At 41.7% G+C, this 24,425-nt stretch overlaps 1 protein-coding gene across 1 annotated transcript in view; it reads left to right on the plus strand.

Annotated features, from left to right (window-relative positions):
- The window catches only part of MICAL3 (microtubule associated monooxygenase, calponin and LIM domain containing 3), a 235,660-nt gene that overhangs the window by 173,233 nt on the left and 38,002 nt on the right, over positions 1–24,425 (plus strand). Inside the window, 9 exon segments of the mRNA XM_025198828.1 lie at positions 3,952–4,086; positions 4,088–4,119; positions 8,652–8,789; positions 10,960–11,022; positions 14,428–14,532; positions 15,120–15,245; positions 15,646–15,737; positions 18,910–20,770; positions 21,787–21,881. Of these exon segments, the coding sequence (XP_025054613.1) occupies positions 3,952–4,086; positions 4,088–4,119; positions 8,652–8,789; positions 10,960–11,022; positions 14,428–14,532; positions 15,120–15,245; positions 15,646–15,737; positions 18,910–20,770; positions 21,787–21,881 (2,647 nt within the window).

The raw sequence follows: 24,425 nt of genomic DNA on the forward strand, positions 1-24,425 counted from the left end.
TGATCATAGAATCCAAGTAACAAAAACTGTCGATGATACCAAGAGCTTTATCCTCCAGAGTGATGTCAGGTATTGGTCCTTCCACCTTTTGGTACATGATCACAGTCTTCTTGGGCGCCTGTACACACCACAGATTTAATCCTCATTAAATTAAATAGCTTTATAAAATTTAAACTTCTTTATTTTGGAGCGTTGCATCTGTGTTTACATGCACTAGGTTTTCAAATTAATTAAGCCAGGTCCTTGGCCAGCACTACAGGACAATGAGACGGTTTAGCGCTGCCTGCCCATGCCCTGCCACTAAGCCGTGGAAGCAGGGAGCTGGCAGACCACACAAGGAAAAAAAGAAGTGGAAGCAATTCAAAAGCAATTCGAAGGGGTGGACTACAAAAAAAGTCGCAGCACCATCTGGTGAACAAAGAGGCTCATTACATGTCTTTGAGTGCCTTTGTGTTTGCATGCAGCGAATCCATGGATGTGACGCTTTAATTTCCAACGAGCCAAACTAAACTACATCTGAGGAGTTTTAGTTTAATGCACAAGAAGGACTTTTAAAGCGTCAGGAAATCCTGTTTGTGCAAACAGACACGCAGTTGCAGTGCATGAAAGGGCAAAAATTGTGGCATGTACATGAGCCTCTCGAGACTAATTGGGGGGGATGGTAAGTCTAGGGCGGCCCCTATTCTGCCATACTCTTGCCTAGGCGTACATGCTGAAGATCTTAGTGTGATCTGTACTGGCCGAAATGATAAAGCAACTTGCAGGCTGGAACATTCAGACTGTGACCCTGGGTTCAATTCAGACTCTGATTTATGGAAAACAATACTACTAAACTATGAATTGGTTAGACTTGGAATTGACATTCCAAGTCTAACCAATAAATAATAATATATTAATAATAATTTCTGAATTATCAGAAATTCAGCTCTCAGATACAGAGTCTATCCAAGAGAATGATTACACCATATTTTGACATGGGAAGCCAACAGGAGAAAGGAGAGAGCTGGGGAGTAGGTTTTGCTATTAGAAACCGCCTACTATCTTTCTGTGAAAACCCCATTGCTGTATCTTTTCGACTTATGATGCTCAGAATGCATACAAAGAATGCCTTCATCACATTTAGTGCCTATGGGCACCTATATACAATGCTGCTCTGATGCACTGTAATTAAGCAAGCTTGATTCATTACGTTTGCTGGAGTGTGGTAATTACAGTGCTCCAGCTGACTCTAGCATCTCATGTATCAGTGTCCCCGCACTTAAAAATGGCGGTGAGGCACTTTAACTAAAGCTCGTTCAACGAGATGTAGTTAAAGCACCCATTTCGCCATAATTAAGCACGGGGACACTAATGCACAAGATGCTCCTGGTGCTTTAATTAAAGTGATTCTCAGAGCCACTGTAATTAAAGTGACCCTCCCCCACTCCCAGAGCATGTGTATAAACACCCTATGCACCTACCCTTAAAGCTAACAACAAAGATGAGAATGTTTTCTAACAACTATTTGAATATTTGGAGAAAACTCACAGAAACAAGACAGTTATAATACTTGGCAAATTCAATGCAAGAGTTGGATGTAGTTTTAAGAACTGGCCTGGTATTCTGGGCAAACACAGAATTGTTAACATGATTGAAAATGGCCAGTGAGTGTTAGAAGTTCGTGCAAGTCAAAATCTGTGTTACCAACACCTATTTCACTGGGAAAATGACAAAAAAAGACGTTATAGAAATATCCAAGATCAGGGTACTGGCACCAATTAGATCTAATACTGACCAGATGTAACCATCTGAAAGATCCTGCATACGAGGTCTTATCACAGTGTCAACTGTGACAGTGACCATGACATAGAGCGCTTGTACACATGACAGCATTGCCACGTACACCTGATGAAAATGTCACTTTGTCTGTCTTAATGGTGTCATGCTGTGCGTGTTCTGGAGTTTTGGGGGGTTTTAAATAAGTTTACATTGTTGCAAACTAAACTACATCCTGATGTTTATTTTGCAATGTTGCAAATTGCAATGATGCAGCTGTCAGCTTGCCCCCTGGCTGCATGAGAGGTGTGCAGGCTCTGCAGAAAAAATGATCAGGCGCCTGCTGAAGGCAGAAGCAGCGAGAGGCTTGATCTTCTTTGGTGGAGCCTGTCCGCCTCTTCTGTAACCAGGGGGCAAGCTGCTAAGGGGCCAAGAGGCCCCTGAGCTGCCCTGGACCTTCCCTCTGAGGTGGCGGCACCCCCTGGGGCCACCTGGGCGGGCTGCTAGCAGGCTGGATGCTGCCCCAGTTCAGGGCTGGAAAAGAGTTGGATCGGGCCAGGTGCTGCCTCTGAGCTGGGGTTCTTAAGGAGAACTGCAGGATATACTGCAACAGAGCCCTTGTAATTTTTAATTAGGAATATAAGGAACAGAACTGGAAGGGACCTTTTGGTCCCCTCCTGACATAGGCAAGCATATAATATAATCCTTTTTCTAAATATTTTAAGATCTGTTTTTTAAAACTTGGTTTCTTGCCCTTGTTGGAATTAAATAGGATGCCTGCCAAAATGCTACCAATATTGATATATCTATTTTGTTTCCTTCTGATTTAGACATCAGTTTGAGAGTAGTGGGATCCATATAGTTACCTCCCAGTGGGTCTATCTACACGTGCGCCCCACTGCACAGTTGGTACTGTGCAATCCCAGTGGCACATGGCTTGTTTCTGACCGTGCTGTGCAGTAGCAGCATCGTCATGGTTAGTGCCCTCTGATGCTATGTCACTGTAGCAACCAGCTAGCTGCCCTAGTTCATTGCTATGGCAACATAGCATCTCGTGTTGATATGCCCAATGTTTCCTACAATATTTTGTCTCTTGCCTTCCATATACAGCATGCATGCTTCCTATACAGGATATAGTACATTTTGTAATTTCAGAGGGTGTGTGTAATCTTGCACTGCTTTCTAGCTCACTTGGACTCCTGTGTTTATATCTTTTGTATATGTTCTGATGTCCTGATAGTTCTGTGACTATAAGTGTGCTTTTCCTCAATGTTTAGCAATTTGTCATGCTGCAGTGGGGAAAATTCCTAGTAAAATTGTTTCCGAATCTTTCAGAAAGCTTCTCATTGGGCATGTCTACATGTTCATTAATGTGCCTTTGCTACTGCACGTTAAGCGTAGTCCTTCTAATATGAGGTACTAGATAAAGGCATGGTAGCTGTGCTTTTTTTTCTTTCTTTCGTATAACAAAAATGGTGTCTGTATCTTTATCTTTGTTCACTTTGACGTTTTTGTCAATTTGGGAGCTCTTGGCCATCAGAGACGTTAACAGGGATCACTACATGGAAGTGACTCTCATCAGTCCCTGTAGCTGTGCTAATGCACAGTAGCAAATTCACACTTTTTTGTGATGCTTATGCACAGTAGACTAATTCTACTGCACGTTAGCATGGTGTTTGCTGTGCCATGCTAATGCTCAGTAGAACAGTCCAGTGTACATTAAGGCATTGCCCACTGAGGGACAAAAGTGTAAAATCCCACCAGGAATAACCCTCCCTGATAAAGGCATGAACTTCCATATGCTGATTCTTCCAATTAGTCTTCTATATTAATGTCTTCAAAAAGGATGTGACATGATTCAGGTCAACTCTTTTGTACTGAACCCACCTGTACCTGGGTACTATGGCAATGGGTGCAGTAGCTGGTACAAGTAACCCTCCCTCTGGCTCCTCTCCATTAAAAGGAACTTATCACAGGACCTGTTTTAGCAGTTGTATCCACCTACAGCCCCCACCACAAGCTGTTAAACTTGACCAAGTGCTGCAGTCATGTTATCTCTAAAGCATAACAATGGAAGATTGAAAGCAGAAGGGGGTTTCAGTGCACATCTTTGATCTGTATTAACTGAAATGTTTTCCAGCTGTATATAAATTTAGAGACACCATTAACTGACTTCTCTGGATTGCTTTTTTGCAGTAGTTCAGAATCTGAAATGGAGGAAGAAGAGGAGGAGGAAGAGGAGGAACCTGTTCAGCCACAGCTACCCACTTCAGACCTAGGAGGTGTACCTTGGAAAGAGGCTGTGCGAATCCATGCCCTACTAAAGGGAAGACGAGGAGGAGGAGGAAGAAGAGTCTAGTGAAGGTTAGAAAAAAATTGATTTGTCCTTCCTTTCTCATATAGGATCAAGAAATACTTGTGTTCACAGAATGACAAGCATTACCACTGGACAGGAAGCCCCTTGCTGGGATAGGTTCCATCCATCTTTGTTCTCCTCTAGAACACTTACAGGCTAATGGGAGAGAAGTAATACATCTAGATGGGACTGAGTGGTGTTCCTGTCTGAGTATGTTAGAAAAAGCCATTCAGCGAGTTTCTCATTTGGAGGTGTCAGACCAAATGCCTCTAGTCTTTCATATCCATTTTTTCCTACTTTTCTGTTAATGTTACTTCACGTGGTTGTGGAGTTGTTTGTTTAATTTTAAAGTTAGTGTTGAAAAATGGTGCTAGGTCTCTCTTTATGGCAGTTATAGCACTATTAGCAGCACAATATTATTGTGCTGTCATGGCTCTACCAGTCTTGCAGCTTCCTTCTACAGCATGAATATAGTCTAATAAATACAAGAAAAGTGTATAATGCTTGTCTCTGCTTTCTCTGGATTTAATACTCTGACTGGATCAGTGTAAATCTATGCTTGATTCAATGTGTTATGAAGAAGGATAATTTGTGTCTTGATGCAGCGTTCAGAAGATGGAGCTCCATCTTTACTGAGAGGTGGAGCCTTTCTCATGTATTTGGTGCCCAAAAACTTATCTAAAATCTCTCTCAAACATGCAGTAGTCCAAAAAAAAGACGTTCTTGCTTCTCATATTTATTAGACCATTACAGCTGCAACATCACTCCAACACTGCCAATTCTGTTTATAATCAATTGGTGCAGGTAGCAAGCATCCCTTTTCAAAAGACTGTTTGGCTGCATATTTCCACATGGAAAATTGAACTCTATAGCTGAAATCATTCAAGAAAAAGCCAACAATTTAAGTTCAGTAAAGTGCTCATTATTTGTTGGTCTACTGAACTGTGATGTTCCCAGACTACTACTTCTCTGTCAAGTGCAACTTGTTAGTCAAGGTGCTTTGAGTACAGTGGAAGCAAGTCTTACTGGATTTTCATTCTATACTTCTTTTCTTTCTGATTCTGTACTCTCTCTATGTCTCTCTCTCTCTATTACTCATGTGTGCACATATGTGTCTCTGATTCTAAATGTGGATGTGTGGCTCCCCCTGCTGTAGAGGGAGAGTATTGCCCTTGGGAGAGAGAGCTCCAGCAGGGCCTCTGGCTTCAACATCTCTCAAACGAAGAGGACATGGGTACATTTAAAGGTACCCTTATACCATTGCCACTTCTGCTTCCTGGTAAGGGGGTAATATTTTAAAGAGCAGGTCCCACATGAAAAAGTTTCTTTATTAAATTGTGATTACCAATTTCCTTAAGGTTGATGCAGGAAATATTGTTAATTTCTTCACATCATCCAAGAGTGGGAGTTACTCAACTGTACCGCATATTTACTGTTCCTTGCATGGGCAGATGGAGAGATCTTTTTGAGCTTCAGAGAACACTGATATACTTAAAATAATTATAAAATAGATTTGAAAATCATTGGTAATTTCCAGCTTGGCCAATTGCACTGTTTATCATAAAGCACTGCAGTGCAGTTTTGCTTTGCGGGTTACTTTATTGGAGCAAAATAAGCATAATCATTCATGCTTTCTTGATTATGTGTTTATATGAATTAGGCTATGTGAGATGAAAGGCCAAGTACCTTCATTCAATTTATTGGTTGCATTGTAACAAGGTCTGCATGTCTTTTGTGCCATGTGGCTATATTATAATATAGTTCCTGTATTTCTTATTTCATAGCAACATAGGACTGGAAGGGGTCTCCTGAGCCATCATGTCCAGTTTCCTGTATTCACAGATAATCATTTATCCAAGGAAGCCCCCCCAAATCATCACTTTAAATCCTCACACACAGCTACAAGACACTGAACTTTTCTTTTTTAATGCAGGGTATATATTATGAAAGATGTTATAGGGATATAAGAGAAAATAGTATAGGAAATTATCAACAATTTTCTCTGCTCTTTTGAGTATATTCTAATTTCATTCATATGCTTACTTGGCCCTTGAGTCAGGCTGAACTTTCAGGGTCACTTTCACTGTTGCAGAAATTCAATCTATGATGTTAAATTTTCTTCTATATACCATTCTTGACAGTGTGTTTTAAAGTAGCCAGATGGCTAAAGAGCACAGGCACAGAGAGGGTGAAAGTTTTGAAGTCTGCCTTTCTCCCTTAACTTTTCTTTATCTTAGTTGCTTAACAGCTTTAGATGCAGCTCCAAAAGAGCTGGTTTGGGAGTTCTGGGGTAGGTCCCCATTACTATATTAATTCAAAAGTTAAATATTGAGACAGGTCAGCCACTTCTATGGTATGGCTGAACACCACAGTGAAGCTAGGGAGGAAACGCATAGTTCTTCTGAAATTCACTGACTTACTTTTTCATGAAAACAAGGTCCAGCTTTCTGCAAGGTTTAGGAGCCAGTTTTGGGGGAAGCCCACAGCAGCTGCTATTTGAAATTGATCAGCTTGCAGTCCTCAAGTGATCAAACATCAGAGGAGTGCTGAGTTTGCCTGCTAGCCAAGCCACAGCACTTCGCAGATGGCTGGGCCTTTTCATGTTTTTACATAACTGAAAAGTAGGCTGACTGAAAATCTGCTCCTTAAAAGAAGGCTAGATCTGCACGAATGGAGGCATAGGCTTAGCTAATGCCATGTGGCTTGTTGGGCCCTTCCTTGGTGGTGGCATGCTGTTTTAAATCACAATAGTCAGCGTACGGAGCCACATTATTACGATGTGCAGATCAGGTGGGACCTGCTCTTTCTGAGCCTTGCTGAGTGGCCATATATTTCTCCCCATTCCCAGCTGCTTCTGGTATACCACGTCCTTTTAACACAAAAGTGTATAGTATAAATACTAACTCTACTGATCTCAGGGCCTGCATGTGCGTGCTTTGGAGTGCAGTGAGGGAAGATAAGACCATGTCCCTTGTTTGCCAGTGAGTCGAGCCCTTTCAGCCACTCCTGAACATACTTTTGATCCCTCCAGGGTGTCTAGTAGCTCTGATTGTTGTCATGTTTTTATGTCATTTTGCTTTTTGGAGGAGGGATCCTTATGTTGGATAAAATTGTTTAACTCAAATTTTGAATCACATTTCCTCTTTGCACATTTGTCTGCCTCGTTTCGTTGGCCCATTTGGATTAACTACCAAATAATGTTGTGCTTACACACGTTCTTTCTGCATTTCTCAATGTCATTTTCTCCTTCATTTGTAAGGTCAAATGTGGCATCCCAATCATTCCTCAGACTGAAGTCCTAAGTGCTGTGCTATGATGCTGTAGCAGAACCAACCAGGCTGGGATGAGGACAACTCATTCAGAGAAAACAGCAAAGGAATAATGGGCACAAACCCAAAATGCTGCCACCCAAAATTGTTTCATTTCCAAATGCTTTTCCAGTGTGTCAGAGTCATCCTTCCCCCAGTTATGTTTTTGCCATACACTAGTTCTAAGCTTCTGAAAAAGTGTCTGGCGTTTTGTCCTGAATTGTAGGTTATCTGCGATCAATGAAGGTTGGCTCATTGCTTTGCATGGCAGTTGGGCATCTTGCCCCACAGTGTGAGCAGCCCACTTTTGAGGAAGACTGGAACATTTTCCTGAAGTACCTCCATTAAGTCCCTTTCCCTGGCCCCCATACATAGGTGATTTGCTGTTGTGAAATAAAATCATAATATGCTTATGTACCAGTAGCAGTAGAGAGAGGATGTCTATGTATTATGATTTCTGCCTCTGGGATAAAGGGATTATGGTGTGAGTGCTCTGCAGCACTTGTAGTCTCTTGGCAGTTGTGTTTGTATAGTGCCCCTAGCAGGGGAAATTATGTGACTCTCTATGGCTGGCCAAAGAGTGTTGTTAATGGAGAACAGTCAGCCAGAATGCAAAAGAGAGTTAAAACACTATAACATGTGGCCAGATCAGCCATTAATGATTCTGTCTAATCCCCTTCCAAGACCCATTTCTTTAGGTCTTAATGAAAAGGCTGACATAACTTAGGCCTGTGCATGAAAGGTTGAAATTCCTTTTTATGGAGTTGGACCTTAAGTGCAGACTGCCCCCCTGCCTTTGACAGCAGAATATAAGTGGCACTAGTCAGGCTGAACAAGTTTAGCAAGGTGGAAATCTGTTCTGCAGTTGCCTACCAAATCTCTCCTGGCTATCCAGAGAATATCTTCCATTGCAGTGGAGCTGCTTGCAATAGAGGTAATCTGCTGTGAAGTCTCTAAATAGCATTAGCGTGCCCTTGGAATGGCATAATTCTGCTTTGGTGTGGAGTGGAACACCAGGACGATGAACTTGCTGTGTGTTTGTTATGTGTGTGCACGTGATGCCAAGCTCTGTCCATCTTTCAAATTGATTTAGCAAGTAATATTTTCTTTTTTTCTTTCCTTATTTCCTTTCCTGTGATGTGTCCTTTCTCTTCTACTCTCCTGCCCTTTTCTTCCGTGTCCTTCCTTCCTCCCCTGTCTACATATGATCTACCATGTCCTTGGTCTGCTAGCTGGGAACCTGAGGCTGCAGCAAATTGTAAATCCGGTTGATCCTCTCAAAATCCTGGCAGATGTGCACTGGACACACATCCGTGAGAGAGAGGAGGAGGAAAAAATGGTTCCAACCTCAAAGTCCTCCACCTCCAGAGGTAATCTCCCCTGCATCAAATCCCAGATAAACTGCAGCTGTTTAATTCTGTTGCTTTTATTCCCTTGAAGAGCAGCCTTTTTCAAAAGGGTAAAAAATGATTGACAGGCTGTATTTCCTGAAACCAAGCACTGGTTAAACATTTTGCTTTTCAGTTCACTCTGTTTTAAATGACTGCTTCCACATACTGGTTGTGCTATAGTTTTTCATGGCTGCGTGTCTAGTTAGACTCTGTATTACATTCCCCTTCACAATGGAAATTATTTGAGATGGTGGGCAACAGATTTAAGAGGCTCAAAGTTTTAAAGGAAATAACTGAGCCTTCAGGGTGTATTTAAGGATTCTAAACCTGGGAAAACAAAGTAACTTATTCTGTAGATGCTTCAATGAAGATTTGAACAGATTTAGATTATATATTGAATACGTTTTGATACTGCTGCTTTAAGCACTGTAACGGTCTCTGGCAAGAAATTGGTATATTCAGGGAAGGAGATAGTCTAAGCCAATAGCTGCTTAACTCTTTGTATTAAGATTGGACACTTTTTTTTCAGTGAGGTAATCTTTTCAAGCTGTCTTTACTTATAGGTAGCTTTGGCAGAAAAAAACGCCTGTGTGCTAGCACCCTCCTCAGCATCTCTCATGCAGTCTCACTGTGGCTTGCCTTCCACATCAAACACCACATTAGACTCTGTTTTTGTCAGATGCTATGAGCTAAGGTGCTTTGGTTATTTTAGAAACCTGGAAGGTAAATCCAGGTTTAAAAAATGTATGGTTTGGTAGCAAACCGTAAGCTAACAACAGTCTTCCATCTAAATCCATAGCAAATCAGAGTGGTCTTAGGAGAACTGTGCTGCAGAAGGTGTTATCTTCCAGATATGAGGCAAGGTCCCTAACACTTAAAAATCACATGGTACATGCCTAAAGCTGTGGCCTGCTGTATCCTGCCTAAGGTTCCTCTGTAGTTTCAACTTTTTTCTTGCTGCAGACTGCTATATGCATTTTTCATTGCTATGTTTTTACCTCAAAGGTGACCATGTTTGAGAGATTCTTTCTATAATAACATTTGGTAAAATGCCTTGGGATTTTTTTGGAACACATTACTCTATAAAGGTATGAGATCATTATTGCCCCCTAACCACGTTTGTATTTATATGTAGATATTCCTGCACAGTGTTGCTTGAAGTTTAATAATTTTGGGTTAGAAGTCCTGATAGTGTTTCTTGAGCTTGTCACTCTTAAGGTGAGCTTAGTTTCTATTGTGCACAAAACCAAAGTGCTATAATTTTCAGTTTTCCTTTTCACCTACAATTTAGATTTTTTTATTTTTCCAGCAACATACAAGCAAATAGAAGTAAAAACAAAAATAAACCAAAAGGTCTTTTCCTAACTTCCTATCTCCATAACATAGCTCTCTCCATGATAAACTATAAAAGCTGCCAGTAAAGTTTCTGTGGCATTTCTAACTTCCTTCAGGAAGCAGACAACCTTTCCTTCCCTTCCCCAAAGAACAGGCCAGTCTGAAAGACAAAAGTCTCCCAACCTGTGAATTAACTGCTTCATTCAGACTGTGATATATTGCAATAACAAAGATGTGTTCAACTGTAGTAGTGAGTTGCTTCTAAAAGGGCTGATAAAGCATGCACATGTGCATACATAGTCATGCTTGACAGACAGAAATCAGTATCTATATACAATTGAATAGCATCTGTTGCATGTTATTCAGAGAGCATCTAGAGTTAAAATGATTAGCGCTAAAGGACTAGGACTACATTGCTTATGAACAGAAAATACTGTATTTTATGATCTTGGGCTGCAATGGGAGTTCTTCCTGTTGCTTAGGCATCTCTTAGTGCTGCTTCATCTTCTAGCTTACCTTCTATGCCATTGTTGATTTGACTGCAACAGCTGTAGTCTGCAAGATACTGAGGACTACATACTGTCTTCAGGAACACCCTTCTTCCTTATGATATCAGAGAGAGATCCTCAGGGCAGATTTGTCCCTAACCATTTGTCTTGTCGGCTCCATTTTAACCTGTAGGTCTGGTGTCTGTTGTCTAACATCTCTTAGGTTTTATTCCTGTTCTTGGTTTTCCCTCTGTAGCATTTCGTTTTCAGATACTTTCTTATGTCTCACTTTTGATTTATTATCATTTATTGTTTTTTAAATTCAGCATCCGACCTTCCCTCCGTACGCCATGAGGCGGTGCAGGCGTGGCTGGAGACAGTCCCTGGAGGGAGTCTGCTGGTGTTCTATCTATACCAATTCACAATAACCCTGCCCGCCCCCTCTCCATGCCTTCAGCCGCTGAGATGGTACCTTAACCCCAGAACTATGGCCCTGTCGCTACTGCATGCCAAGAAAGGGGGTGGTGGGGGAGGGTGTGTGCATGCATGCCTTGCTCAAACAGTCCATTCTTGCATGAACTGGACTTTCATCGTAACCCTTTCAAAGGCAGGCCAAGCAGGAAAAATGAGGAGAAGGAAGTCAGGTTATAGCTTTTCAGCTTGGGTTATGGAACTGAAGTATAGCTCAATCATCCTTCCTGAGCCTCTTCACTAAGAACTTGGGGCTTGCTTGAAAATGGGAAAAGTAGCTAAGAAATCACTTCAGGCTGCATCTGAAACAAATTACAGCTGCCTGTTGATGAAAACAAGAAAGAAAAACTATCTGCAAGACAAAGCTGGTAACTCTGGGACCAGGCATGGTTCTGGAAATAGTTGTGCTCCACTGGCCTGTAGCTGAAAGAATACAGATGTCAATTGTTCTTCTTAGGTGGTCCTAGAATATCTTATAAAGCCAGTAAATATAGAGATTTTAGGTAGCAGGTAGATTCTATAAAAAGGACCTAAAGAAACAGAATAGAACAGAGATAACTTGAAGAAACTTGGTGTGACCTATAGATGAGTTACCTTCACACATGGAAGTAATTAGCCCAGCGCTAAAACTTTGCTTCATTTGCTGGTTTGGCAAGGCAGCAGCGTTTACAGAATAACTGCATACCAGCCTGGCAAGTCATGGCTGCTGGCCGATATGGACAGAATGCTGAACATGTAGTTTCTGACTGCCCTAGTATATAGTTCACAAGTTACTGTGTGGAAGCTTTTGGCCTTTTGCTCCTTATCCTAACTGCATATATGTATATGCACAGTATACGTATAACTATAACCAGCCACCTGCAAGCTCTCTGTCTCTTCCAATGAGCTGTCCATTGCACCAATATGTTACTTGTCTGCACATCTGAAAATGTACTGGGGGGGATGTTGAAGTATTTTAAAGAATTGATTGTGGTCTGTTCAGCCTTTGCTATAAAAAAAACTATACATCACGATTTCTGGATGAAAGAAAAACATGCATATAGTCAGTGTCAGATTTTCCTAATTTTGTGGATGACATTTTTACACATTTTGCAATAGTTGCTTGTGTTTAATGTTAATTCTTTGCTAAAGGGATTTGCTTTGGGTAATAGTCTTTCCAAAATGACATTAGCTGGTACACACACTCACACTCACACACACACTCGCACGCACGCACGCACGCACGCAACAATCAGGTCAGTAAAAGGAGATGGCAAAGATTTGGTTTGGTTAAGTACATTTATAGATATCATAGTGGGAAGCTCCATCTTTACAACTTGACTCAAGGAGTAAGCCTACAAAGTACTTGGAGATAAACAAAGCCAGGTTTTTATAGTGTATCATTTTCTCTAGCCTAGGGCAGCTATCTATATTCATCCTTTTGCCTAGGCAGTAGTTGAAAGCTAACCTGCTATAGCTTAGCCTTCTTTCTTTGAATAGGTAAGTTGCCACGGGTTATTTCTCATTTACCACCAAAAAAAGAGCCGACAAACAAGCTTTTATTGTAAAATATCTGATTCTGTAAATCCCTATCCTTGTGTGCCTTGCTTTAGCTTATGTACTTGTGCCCTCGGTCTTTTACACGTGAAATGTGTATGACTCTGGGTATTTACAGAAGTTTATTGTTTAAGGGCACAGACCATGTCACTCCACTAAGGGATGGTAACAACTGTTGGGGTTCTTGCTCCTCTCTCTTCCCTCCTCCTCCCTTCCTGCTTTAAGTAAATTATGTACCTATCCACTGTCATTATTCTGTGAATGAAATTGTAAGAAATTGTTAAGTGGAAGAATATTGGCATCTGTTTACATCACAATGTAATATATGCCCCGATTTGTGTGCATATAGTTTACATGCACAGTTACTGTGACTATGTGCTCATTCACATTAATTAAGCCTGTAACAGCTTAGTTGAATATCTAATATGTTATATGAGCATGCAGTTGTAAGAACTTCTTGCATAAATGAAAAACTGCTCAATAGTCTTTGCACAACAGAAACTTCTCTGGCCCCTGCTTTTTTTTTTTTTTTATTTAAAGGAAAAGCCTAGTTTCTGTGTGAAGTTGTGAGGATATCTTAAAACAGTGTAATGAGCACCCACAGGAGTAGCTCAGCCTATAATATTTGAGATGAGACACAGGTGAGTATTACAGAAGATGTCTGTTGGCTTTTGTGAAGTGTTAGTTAGATACCACATAGGTAGGTCTTGATGGTTCCTTCTGGAATGAAATTGTTTTGCATGTTCTGTTGTCAAAGGCCTTTATTGGTTTTAAGTTCAGGAATGCTCCTTTATACTGATTATTTAAAATAGACTCTGGGCTCTGACACAGAACAGACTTCATACAGCTTCCATTAACGTTAAAATGTGTGTATATATCTGTGTATTCTGGGTCTTGCTTACATGTACAGCAGCCCATACTACACTCAAATTGTTTCTTCAAGCAGCAGTCAGGAAATAAGCAGCACACTATCTAGTCAAAGCAGTAGAGAAGGTATACCCAGGGTCCTGTGCCCTCCTCCCCCCATGTTCAGTTTATACTCTCTGCTGCAGCACCTGTCTTTTTCTACCTACACCCTCCACAGTTGATCACTGCAGAGGTGCAGCCTATCATGGGGAAAAAAAGGTTGCTAACTCTAGTCCTCAAGCATGTTGTAGCCGCATAGCATTAAACAGTTTCCTGTGTCTTAATGGTCAACTTTCGTAGGCAGTTACCTTGTCAGATTCCATATCCCTCAAATGTCTGTTTCTATCTCTAAGTGAGCTGTTGTGATGAAGTTTGAGATTTCAGTTTTGAACTAACACACATCTGCTAACGTGTGGTAACTGCAGCTTCTTTGTGATAAAAATACTTTATTGCAGAAACAACAGCTTATTCTGGTTTGATCATTGCCTCTCATTCTTGCTTAATGACGCACTCAGGTACACCTTGGCTGAAGAAAAGAGGGTGGTGCTTCACCAGACCTGTTCCTCTGAACTGCTGTGACTACTTTGCAACACCAGTGTTGGTGACTAAACTTGCCTGAAAGCACAAATACCGTGACTACTCCAATTTAAGCCCTGGAGTGTCATTTGATTGTATGATGAAAGTGTGTGTGAGAGCACGCATGTGTGTGCCTATGCCTGTGAGAATACTGCTGCTGACAGTTCAGACCACTTTAGTTTGGAAACTGTGAATAAACATTCCCATCCTGGCCACTTGTAGTATAACACCAGTGCTTTCCCTTCTAAAGATCTCTCTCTCTCTCTCTCTCTCTCTCTCTCTCTCAACATTTCAATACATTCTAGCCCCATGTGAAGAGAATGATGTGGAGGATGAAGTGTGCACAGAGCCTGCAGATACAGAAGGAGAAGCAGGAGAAGATGGAGATACCGGTGCAGAACTGGATGATGGTATTGTACTATTACGTATCACTAAACTTTGTTACAAGATCAAAATCATGATGGGCAGCAAACATTTTGCATGAGGCCAGTTCAGTCAGAGCAGATCTGCGCGTAGGAGAATTCACCGCAGATAAGTGAGAGGGAAATTGTGTTGAAAGATAAAATGAAACTGAAGATCTTCACCTGATTAGAGTGAATTGCCCACCTTGTTGGAGGGCTCCATCTTGCAGTCCTTGGTCACATTAGTCCAATTGAATGAAAGAAGCAAGAATTCATTAAAGAAAAAGACTTTAAGGTTGGGCCTAAACCTTTCCCATGCCATAGAAGATATAGACATTTTCCAGTACAACCCAGAAGAATATGAGTCAAACTAAAAAAACTATTTGTCTGATATCCATATCTGTTTGTGATTCCTATTAGCATAATGAAGGAGTGAAACATTTATATGCTCAGGTACTACAGTCATTATCACCCTGTGAGTAAACAGCAGTAAGATGAAGGAAGTAGAAAAGGTATGGATCTCCTCATGGGCTTATATTCAATACCTCTTCCCTTCTATTTCTTTTACTTTTTCCCATCCAAACCAATGATGGTAGATGACATCCCTTCTGATGCAGAAGCTGAATATCAAGAAGAGCCAGAGCTGAAGGTCTCTGATGAAGAGGAGGAAAAGGCAGTGGAGGAAGAGGGAGAAGTAGTTAGCCATCGCTGTATGACAAAAGGTAAGCTTTATTCATTTTATCTTGCACTCCAATTAATTATTTGAATTGTTAAGCTGAAATACAGGGAAAAGCAGCCTCATACACTAAATGTGAATGATCTCATTACTCCCAGTGGCTTGGGTACATACTTTCATTTAAATTCTGAGAAAAATGTTACACAGTCATGATGAGCTACAACTTCTTAAAGCATGCAAGAATCTTCAGAATGAACAGATCCCTGGACATGTGGGGCTAATCACCCTGCATCATTAGTTTCACTTAAAGATTCTCAAGCAAGTTCCAGATGGACCAGTCTAAAATTTTAAGTCTGCCATCTTGCTTGCGGTTCATTATGTTCATACAGACTTGGAATGTTAATGGACTCATTTGTTGTTTTATGCATGCTCTCTGTTTTCTCTAGATCCATGCAAAGTCTCCTTCTCCATCCAGTCTCCCTGTGAGAATGTTCTTCCTCTGTCTCCAGTTGATAGTCCCAGACCAGAACAAACAGAGGTAAGAAAGGTACTGGTGCTCTTAACTTTGTATATATCAAAGATAAAGAAGAAACTTAAAAGATATATACCATATATAACATGTCCCAGCCCCAGATGTGTCCGGGTGCATCTGAGACATGTTATCAGGGAACTCTTGTGCTTTCAGAGTTGCCCTTTACCCAAAACCTCTCTCTGCTGTCTGCTGCTTGACAACTGAGAACCAGCTGAGATATGCCAGGAACCAGCCCCTTGGCCTGTGACACATCAACTTTACCAGTCTCGTCCAGGCTTTGCCAGCTTTTAGCAGAAGGGATTTTGAACTCTGGAAGGAACACACCCTTGTCCAGTCTCATGCTCAAGAAAGATGGATCTCTGTAAAGAAGGCCTGTTTATATGGCCAAATGCTCTGGAATCACAGTTAACACTGACACTAAGTGCATAAAAATATAAAAATTATTTATTATTTAAAAAAACAAGCATAAGAATCAGTAACCATGTGCTAAGATGCAGAGAGACCTATAAGAATAAACAAACAAAAGAAAATATCAGAACAAACCTGTTCTTACTCTCCACTTTAAATCCAAGGATGCAGTCCTTAGCCAGCTTCAACTGGTTAAGAAGCAGCTTCTCCCTCTCTCTCCCTCTTTTGTATGGCATTAGATATCAACTTCCAAATCTATGAGCTTCTCCCTCTGACCTCATTTCTAGGCCCTTCTGCAGTTTCTCCTGCCAACTTGCTTTACTCAGACTGATGGACTCCAGGGTTTTGGAGGGGGGTGGGCGGGGGGGTATTTTTTTATTTTCATGTCTCAGGCCAAATTGACCAAACCAGTTCCAAATTCCATTGACTGAGCCGGAGCTCAGTTGTTGAGGTCCATGTGATGTTACCACCAGCAGGCATCTTATCTCCCGGACTCTTCAGCCTGGGTCTTCAGATACTCCCAAATCCATAGCAGACATCCCACATGCAAGCACCAATTCCAGAAGTCTTGGGGTTCAGGTGCCCGTAAGTCTTGTTTGCTCTTAGCCTAAACACCAAAGGATCAAGCTAGAGAGAAATCCCCCATCTCCATAAAATAGTGTGTAGCTGAGATCCTCCCATTGGAAAGCTATAGTAGACTCTTGTAGGGGGGGTCCCACCTGCAATGCAAAGGACAGGTCTCCACCTTCAATATTACAGGTCAGAGAGAAGGGGAGTTCCCTTTCCAGGTACAGCAAAACCACCTGGACCGATACTAGCTTCCACCATGGTGGTGATCATTGCATCTCCTCTGCTAGTGTTTGCCCAGGCCTGGGAGACTGAGGACCAAGCCATGTTCTGGAGGTAGAAGTAGAGTTGCTAATCTGGCTATTTGCATACCTCCCCACTGATCTCTTGGGGAGGGCGTGCATGCTATGCTCACCCACCTCCCTAAAGGTATGTGTTTACCAGACTAAAATGTTTCCTGATCTAATTAAAACTAGTGCATTATTTCAGACATGGAGATTATTAATCCAGCCTTCTCTCACTTTATTTACTCCACAGTAAAAAATGTTTTCCTTGTTCCTAGGGGTTGTACATGTTAGGGTTTCTCCTTTTAAAGTATTAAGTTGTTGTTGTCTGGGAGGGCCTCTGAGAGTAAACACGCTCCTGTAAAAAGCTGATTACATTGGCCTCTCCTTAGGTGCTAAAGAAACTCATTGTTTACCATTTGAAAGTTGTTATCAAGTTTTGCAGTCATGGCCCCATTATAACATATGAGAAATACATTTTATTTCAAATACCACAGTGCATATAAATGTGAGGATAATAAGGCTAAATACAGCTTAACATTACCTATATGTATGTAGAGACTACACATGCCATGTCAGTAAAACAATCTCAAGAAACCGTAAAAGACACCCCATAGACCTCTTAGGTTTGTGACTCTCTATTTATCCAGAATCCAAGACAGCTTCAAATTTAAAATGAACCCCCAATAATTAGATTCTATACATGGAAAATTATAACAAATGTATATGTATATAAACTACTTATTTGGAGGGGTGTCTTAAATTCACCCCCCCACCCCCACTGCTGCAGAATGGAAACAAGGTGGAAGGGAGCAAACTGTGTGGGGTCAAGTGGCTTGATTCCTGCCTCTTGTCCCCAGCCTGTCCCCATACCACTTGCCCCTGGTGCCTGTCACATTGTATTCTTCCCCCCACTCCCTCTCACTTGCCTCCTCTGCCTGCACCAGTGCCTGGCCCCCAGCCTCCACTTGCCACTTCTTCCCTGCCTCCCTCCCCCAACCCACCTGCTTACCATATGTGGCAGATTTGCCTTGGGCTCCAGTCCCAGTGCTGATCAGGCAGCAGTAGCAGTGGCAGCCCCAGGCCTGGGTCAGGGCAGCTCCTCTTCTGCTAAGCCAAATCCTCTTTCCCCACCCTGTCTACCTCAGGTCTAGGTCAGGCCCCAAGTCAGAGCCATAGCTGGAGCAGCCACAGCCAGTTCTTTGGTTGTCATGAGCATAGTAGTACTCCAAAAAAGCCGTGTCTTGGAGTTGAATAAATATGGTACTCTTCTTCATTTGCTTGTGTAGCTAAAATGAGTTGCATGTTTTACATGCAGTAAAATAGTCCTGTTCAAGTGATGGTCAAGTTATGATGTGCTTCCTCTGCAGCAGTGCCCTATCAGATTCAGAAAGTGTACTAGTGTGCTTCAGATGAATGAAATTCACTCATCCACGTGAAATTTATGACCCCTTGAATCATTAGAGTCGTCCTGGCATTGCAGTATAGTGAGCCTTTAGACAGGAACTGCCTCCCATTTCTGAGAAACAATCTTACCACAGCCAACTCTGGCCATTACATAGTATTGTAGTCAAGAAATCTTGAAGAATGTATGTCAAATCTACTTTGGGGAAGGGGTCTACCACTATATGTTTACTTGGAGTGAGGCAAGGGGAAAGCTTCCTGGACTTTATCCCTCTTTTATTTCCAAAATTAAATTTGCCATATCAACTTGCAGTATAGATAGCTTGTACACTAGAACATATACCAAACAATAAATCAGCTCTTACATTGCTTTCCAGAGGAAAAGGATGTCAAATGCACTGTTTCATAGTTTGAAGCATCAGTCTTTCCTCTCTCAACTTTCTCTGAAAGCCTGAGGAATGAACTAGAAATCTAATTCGTAGTGACTATTAATGATTACTTCTTTATTTCCGTAGGAAATTAAGAATCCCCTCACTGGGCTGACATGCATGGACAAATCTCCAGAGACACGCTTTTTTCCTGAGCCTTTTGTTCTTGAAGAAAAGACAAAAGATGAAATTTCTGAAGATCAGAAGGTTCAAAGCTCTTCTGTGTCACACTCTCCAGTACTTTCTCAGCCAGTTGCATCACCAGAAGCCATCACACCTACAGCACCAGTGAAATCTCAGCCCCCAACACCCACACTGGCACCCTCTACTCAGCTGCCTATTTGTTCCCAGCCTTTACCCTCTGCTGAAGCATCTATTCCATCCCCAGTGGAACCTCCAGTGTGTTTTCAACCTGTTCCAGCCTTAACATCCACTCCTCTGGTCAAACTTGCTCTAAAAAGCCATGATTGTGAAATGGAAAAATTGGGGAGTCCTACTACTGCAGAAGAGGCCCTGAAGCGAAATAACCTTGTAGAAGAGTTCTGGATGAAGAGTGCTGAAATCCGGAGGAGCCTGGGGCTTACTCCAGTGGACAGAAATAAACGGTCAGACCCTAGCTTTAATATATCAGCCCTTGAATCACCGCCTCTGAAGTCTTATCACGCTAAGAATGCTTCAGAGCAGGAGGGTATCCATCTTGTGAAACCTGAACCTGTCCCAAGAAGGCTGATTACACCCAAATTAGAAAGTGAGCAGATATCTATGCTGACTCCAAAATCTCCATCAGACAAAGAACTGAAGAATTCCAATGAAGTAAAAAGAGATCTCTCCAGTAGCTCTGGACTTGGCCTTCAGGGCAGCTCATCTAACATGAAGACGTTGGCAAGCCAGAGCTTCAACACTTCTGATTCCACCATGCTTACTCCTCCATCAAGCCCTCCCCCACCACCTCCTCAAAATGAAGAACCAGCAACTTTGCGTAGAAAAAGGCACCAGGCAAATTGGCAAAATGAGGTAGAGTCTAAGCCAATTCTAACAACAGCACCAGCATCCCATGCACCTCCACTTTATGAGCACAACCATTCTGCCAAAGAGTCAACTGAGGCCCCAAAGGATGAGATACGAAAGTCATTTGCAGAGAGTGTGGATGAGATTCCATTTGCTGATGATGTAGAGGACACTTATGATGACAGAACAGAGGATACAAGTCTTCATGAGAAATTCTTTACACCCCCTACCAGTAGGCCAAGACCAGAGAAGCCTCTTCATCTGCCATTGGTCAAAGAGAATGGTGGACCACCATCAGGGGAAGGGACAGTGAACCAGAGGAAAAGGGTGCTGCCTCAAGTTTCTCTAGAAGCCAAGGAACTAGCTGAGGAAAGAATGCGAGCCAGGGAGAAGTCTGTGAAGAGTCAGGCATTGCGGGATGCCATGGCTAAACAGTTGTGTAAGATGAAAGATATGGAAATGGCTGCTGTTGCTGGAGCCTCCAAGACACGAAAAGCATCTACTATGCCCATGACAACCAAAGAGCTGGTTTTTGAGTCCCCAAAGCATTTGGCTATGAAAGTAGCAGAGGGCCCCATGCTAAAACATGATGTTGGTAATGAAAGATTCCCCTCAATCTCTGCTGATGTGAGTGTGCATGAAGGGTCAGTCACCTCATCAGAAGGCTCCAGTGGGAAAAGTAAGAAAAGAACTTCTCTCTTTTCCCCTCGTAAGAACAAAAAAGAGAAGAAATCCAAGAATGACAGCAAGCTGTCTGACAAGTCCAGTGGTGGGGCAGAGGAAGCTACCAAGCCCAAATCATTGTGGAAGTCTGTTTTCTCTGGATACAAGAAAGATAAGAAGAAAAAAACTGATGACAAATCCTGCCCTAGCACTCCTTCTAGTAGTGCCACAGTGGAGTCTGGAAAGCACAAGGGCTTTCCACTAGTTACCGCAGCAGGTATAATACATTTGTTAACCTATGTGTTATACTTTTGTTATAGCAGGAAAGTCTTTGCAAAGAAGTTATTCCAGCTTGCTGCCATGCTGTGTTATGCTTGAGTCATTCTCATTTACCTACTGTGCAAATCAGGTTGACCCTGTACACCTTTGTTTGTAGAATAAGTAGCTGGTGTCATTGAAACGGATTGTCTAATAGCAAGTGTGGTAAGTTACCACTTTTTTTTCATTTGGCTGAGTCTACAGGATTAGTCATTTTTCTAACTCAGCCTAACTCGTTAGAAAGGAAATCTATGCTATGGTGATTACCACCTTTTATCTTATTTGAATTCCCATTCCAACTCATGAATTCACTTCCACTGAACCTAGTATGAAGTGCCTTTGTAGATCACCATGAATATTCCTTCATAAACTAGCAAGTAAATGGATATTGAAAAACATAACTATTTCTCCTGCCCTCTGCTCTTACTCTGTAGTCTGCCAACTCTATACTAGTCTAAAAATAGGGATTCTGTGTTCATTCATAAATGCAGACCTCATATGCTATGAAGTGCGTAGTCAAAGCACTTTAATGACAATTCAAGACGCTTATAACAAAGGCTAAGCATCTGACTTCTGGACTTGTACCAAAATGGAGTCAACCAAAATGATTTCGAATCTGCTGCTGTCATCTAAATGCTTGGTCCATTTACTGGAGCTGTGACTTTGCTCCAGGGAAGGAAAAGAAGGTCTTGCTATTTTTAATATAATTCTCAAATTGATTTCCCTGAGAACCTGGTGCTTCCACCCTGCTAATTTTGTCTCATTTTTTGGTTCAGTTCATAGAGTAATGCTTTTGTAGATGCTATGTTCCCTAGTAATGCAGCAGAGAAAGATTGATAACATTAACTTTTTTTCATAAGATTGTCAGTCAGGATCACAGCCAAGGTGCAAGGTATCTGTGGAGAGAGAAAAAAATACAATTATAGTTACCAGTCTTCTAATTTTATCATCTCATTCTTATTACTGATTTCTCAGATTTGCAGCTCCGTCGACACTTGAGTTTCTCAGAGGACTCTGACCTTTCCAGTGATGACATTCTAGAACGATCTTCCCAGAAGTCCAAGCGAGAGGTAGGCAGACCAGAGCGGTTTGGATGTGGTCGTTCTTTGTCATTTTTGCTATTTCTGCTGCACAGATGGTTTTCATAAGAAATGGCTGACAGAAAATTGAGCAGGATGGCATCCTTGAGACGTATTTTTTCAGACGGGTTTACGGTTTCATAAGCAACAACCTACTTTGTCAAACTGACCTACTTTGTTGTCTGTGACAGCTTACTCCCCTCTGAATCAATTAGTCTCTAAGGTGCCACCCTGCCCTACCTTCTGCCTGACGTCAGACTAATACAGCTTACCTCCTCTGTGCATGTGAAATAGTTGAATCAAACCTGAAATCAGCCAGTCAGATTCAACTAACTGTTAAGCTTCCACAGTGCCATCCTGTGGCAGATCCGTTGTCTCACAGCCACATTTCCTTACAAAAATGTGTATACAGTATTGTCTTGTTCTGAAGGTGGGATCATTTGTTCTTGTAAAGACAATGCTGACAATCTATTGCAACAGAAATATCATGTCTCAGCAGTGGATTTCAGTGGTTCGAAAGTTACTTAGAAATTTGCTTTTGGAATATTGACACTGTAAGGTGAAGGTCTGGTTTCAGTACGTTGTTGTGACAGTAGATTGATATGGTGGAGTTCAAAGCAAACTACAGACAAGGATGTTACTCAGCCAGGAATAGCCAAGACATGGCGTCTACCAAAGAGGAAACAACCAATTTGTGGTTTTGCTGTGGTATGTGTGTGCCTGTTTCCTCTGGGAGAAGGGGGATACATGCAGTGTGCTTTAGGATTTTTTTGTCTGCAGAGTTTCTTACTCTGCAACTGTTTCACCTCCCATTTTGTAACTGCTCCCTGTGAAGAATCTATGGGAATTCAGCATGTTCACATAATCTCCCTAGACATAATCAATGATTATTTGGTTGAAGCCATGTTTACCTCTGACCAAAAGATGTGGCAGGAGCCAGGAACCCTGGCATATTGCTCATTTATATGTATTATTTAAATAAATTAGAGGCAGTGGCAATGTTGAAATAGGGGAAAAGTGACAGCAAAAATAAAATTAAAATATAAATATGAGCATCTTTTTCCCACTCTGAGGGATTCTTGGATCCGCACTGGAGTGTGGAGAATGGGTTCAGCTTTTTGAATCTCAGTACACCGATTCTCAGCTCAGACATGGGCTATGGTTTTGGAAATAAACAAGTGATTTTCTTTTTGTTTCTGCTGCTGCTTTGCTGAACCCTAGCTCTTAATGGAGAACTCTCATTAGCGAAAAAGAGCCTTACAGGGGAATGTTGTAGATCTCTACTCAGATGGTCAAAAGTTCCCTCACCTCAGTCACAAATGCAGGCTACAGCAGATGCCTGATCCAGTGGGGGAAAGGACTTGGTTGATGTGGGCAGTTGGTAGTATTGTAAGTGGAAATACAGCAGGAGGTGCTTTTCATTGGGGCATGTAGTTGGATTAATGAGCCCTAATAAACAGGGCTAGGGGAGGGATTACTGAACTGAAGTAAATGGGACTCTTTCCTGAGTTACTCAAATTTCTGAGCTTATCACCCTTCTTAGATGGGAGAGAGTTTTTATTCTGAGAACTACACTATTTTTATATTGGATTCCTTTCTTTTCTTTTTCTCCCATTCTTTCCTTGCATGCTCACAAACTGTTTCATGAAAAGTTTTGCATTGTACCCAAGATGCAGAAGAAGGATGAGGTATTTGGGGAAACAAAGAGGAACAATATACAATATGGAGGGTTCAGATAACAGTCATGTTGCTGTTCCAACTTCTGAACTAACTGTGGGGGGGAAAAAAGCAAGACTCCAATAAGTACCATTTCTGCCCTCAGAGTTGGGGCACTGTCTCTAATAGTCACATTTTCCTTCTTCCTCTGTACAGAGCTCCGTAATATAACATGTTTTTTGCAGAAGACAGATCACTGGTTGCTGTTCCAGTATCCTGATACCGAACAAAATGGACATAGTCTTTTTTTTTTTTTAATTTTTAAGCCCTTTCACACTAGCAGTAAGACAGCCAAGGGTATTGTTTTCTTGTCTAGTAACCTCCCATTTGCTGTTGCTGAAGTGACAGTTAAGGAACTGCTTTCTCAGTGCCTGCCTGTGCTTTCTAGGAACAGTGATTTGGGAGTACATGCACTCATTCAGAGGGACCATACCACAGAGATGTCAGCCAAAGGCCTGAAAACAGATCCTATGTCCAGGGATGTAGAGCCTTTATACCACACCTGGGCATGCTGCGCTGCTGAAAGAAATTTATCTGGGGTAGGGCTGGCAAATTGGCAGCACTGATTTTAGGGTTTGTACCTTTTAACTACAAACTGCCTCAGCCAGCTTCTTATTATGAGGAAGAGGTGGCTTTCTTTGTGCTACATAACTTTTATCTGAACTCCTTGTAGACTAAAATCAGCTGATGCTGCTTTTCTTTGACCTTGCTTCCCAGAGGCCTTGCCCTGTTTAGTCTGCTCTTAGTAGCATTAGTGATCAGCAGTGAATTAACTTGGCATTGCCTAGTCTGGTGTCTTTTAACAGATGCCTTATTTAA

The sequence above is a fragment of the Alligator sinensis genome, unplaced genomic scaffold, assembly GCF_000455745.1.
Source record: "Alligator sinensis unplaced genomic scaffold, ASM45574v1 scaffold87_1, whole genome shotgun sequence".
Classification (NCBI taxonomy): domain Eukaryota; kingdom Metazoa; phylum Chordata; order Crocodylia; family Alligatoridae; genus Alligator; species Alligator sinensis.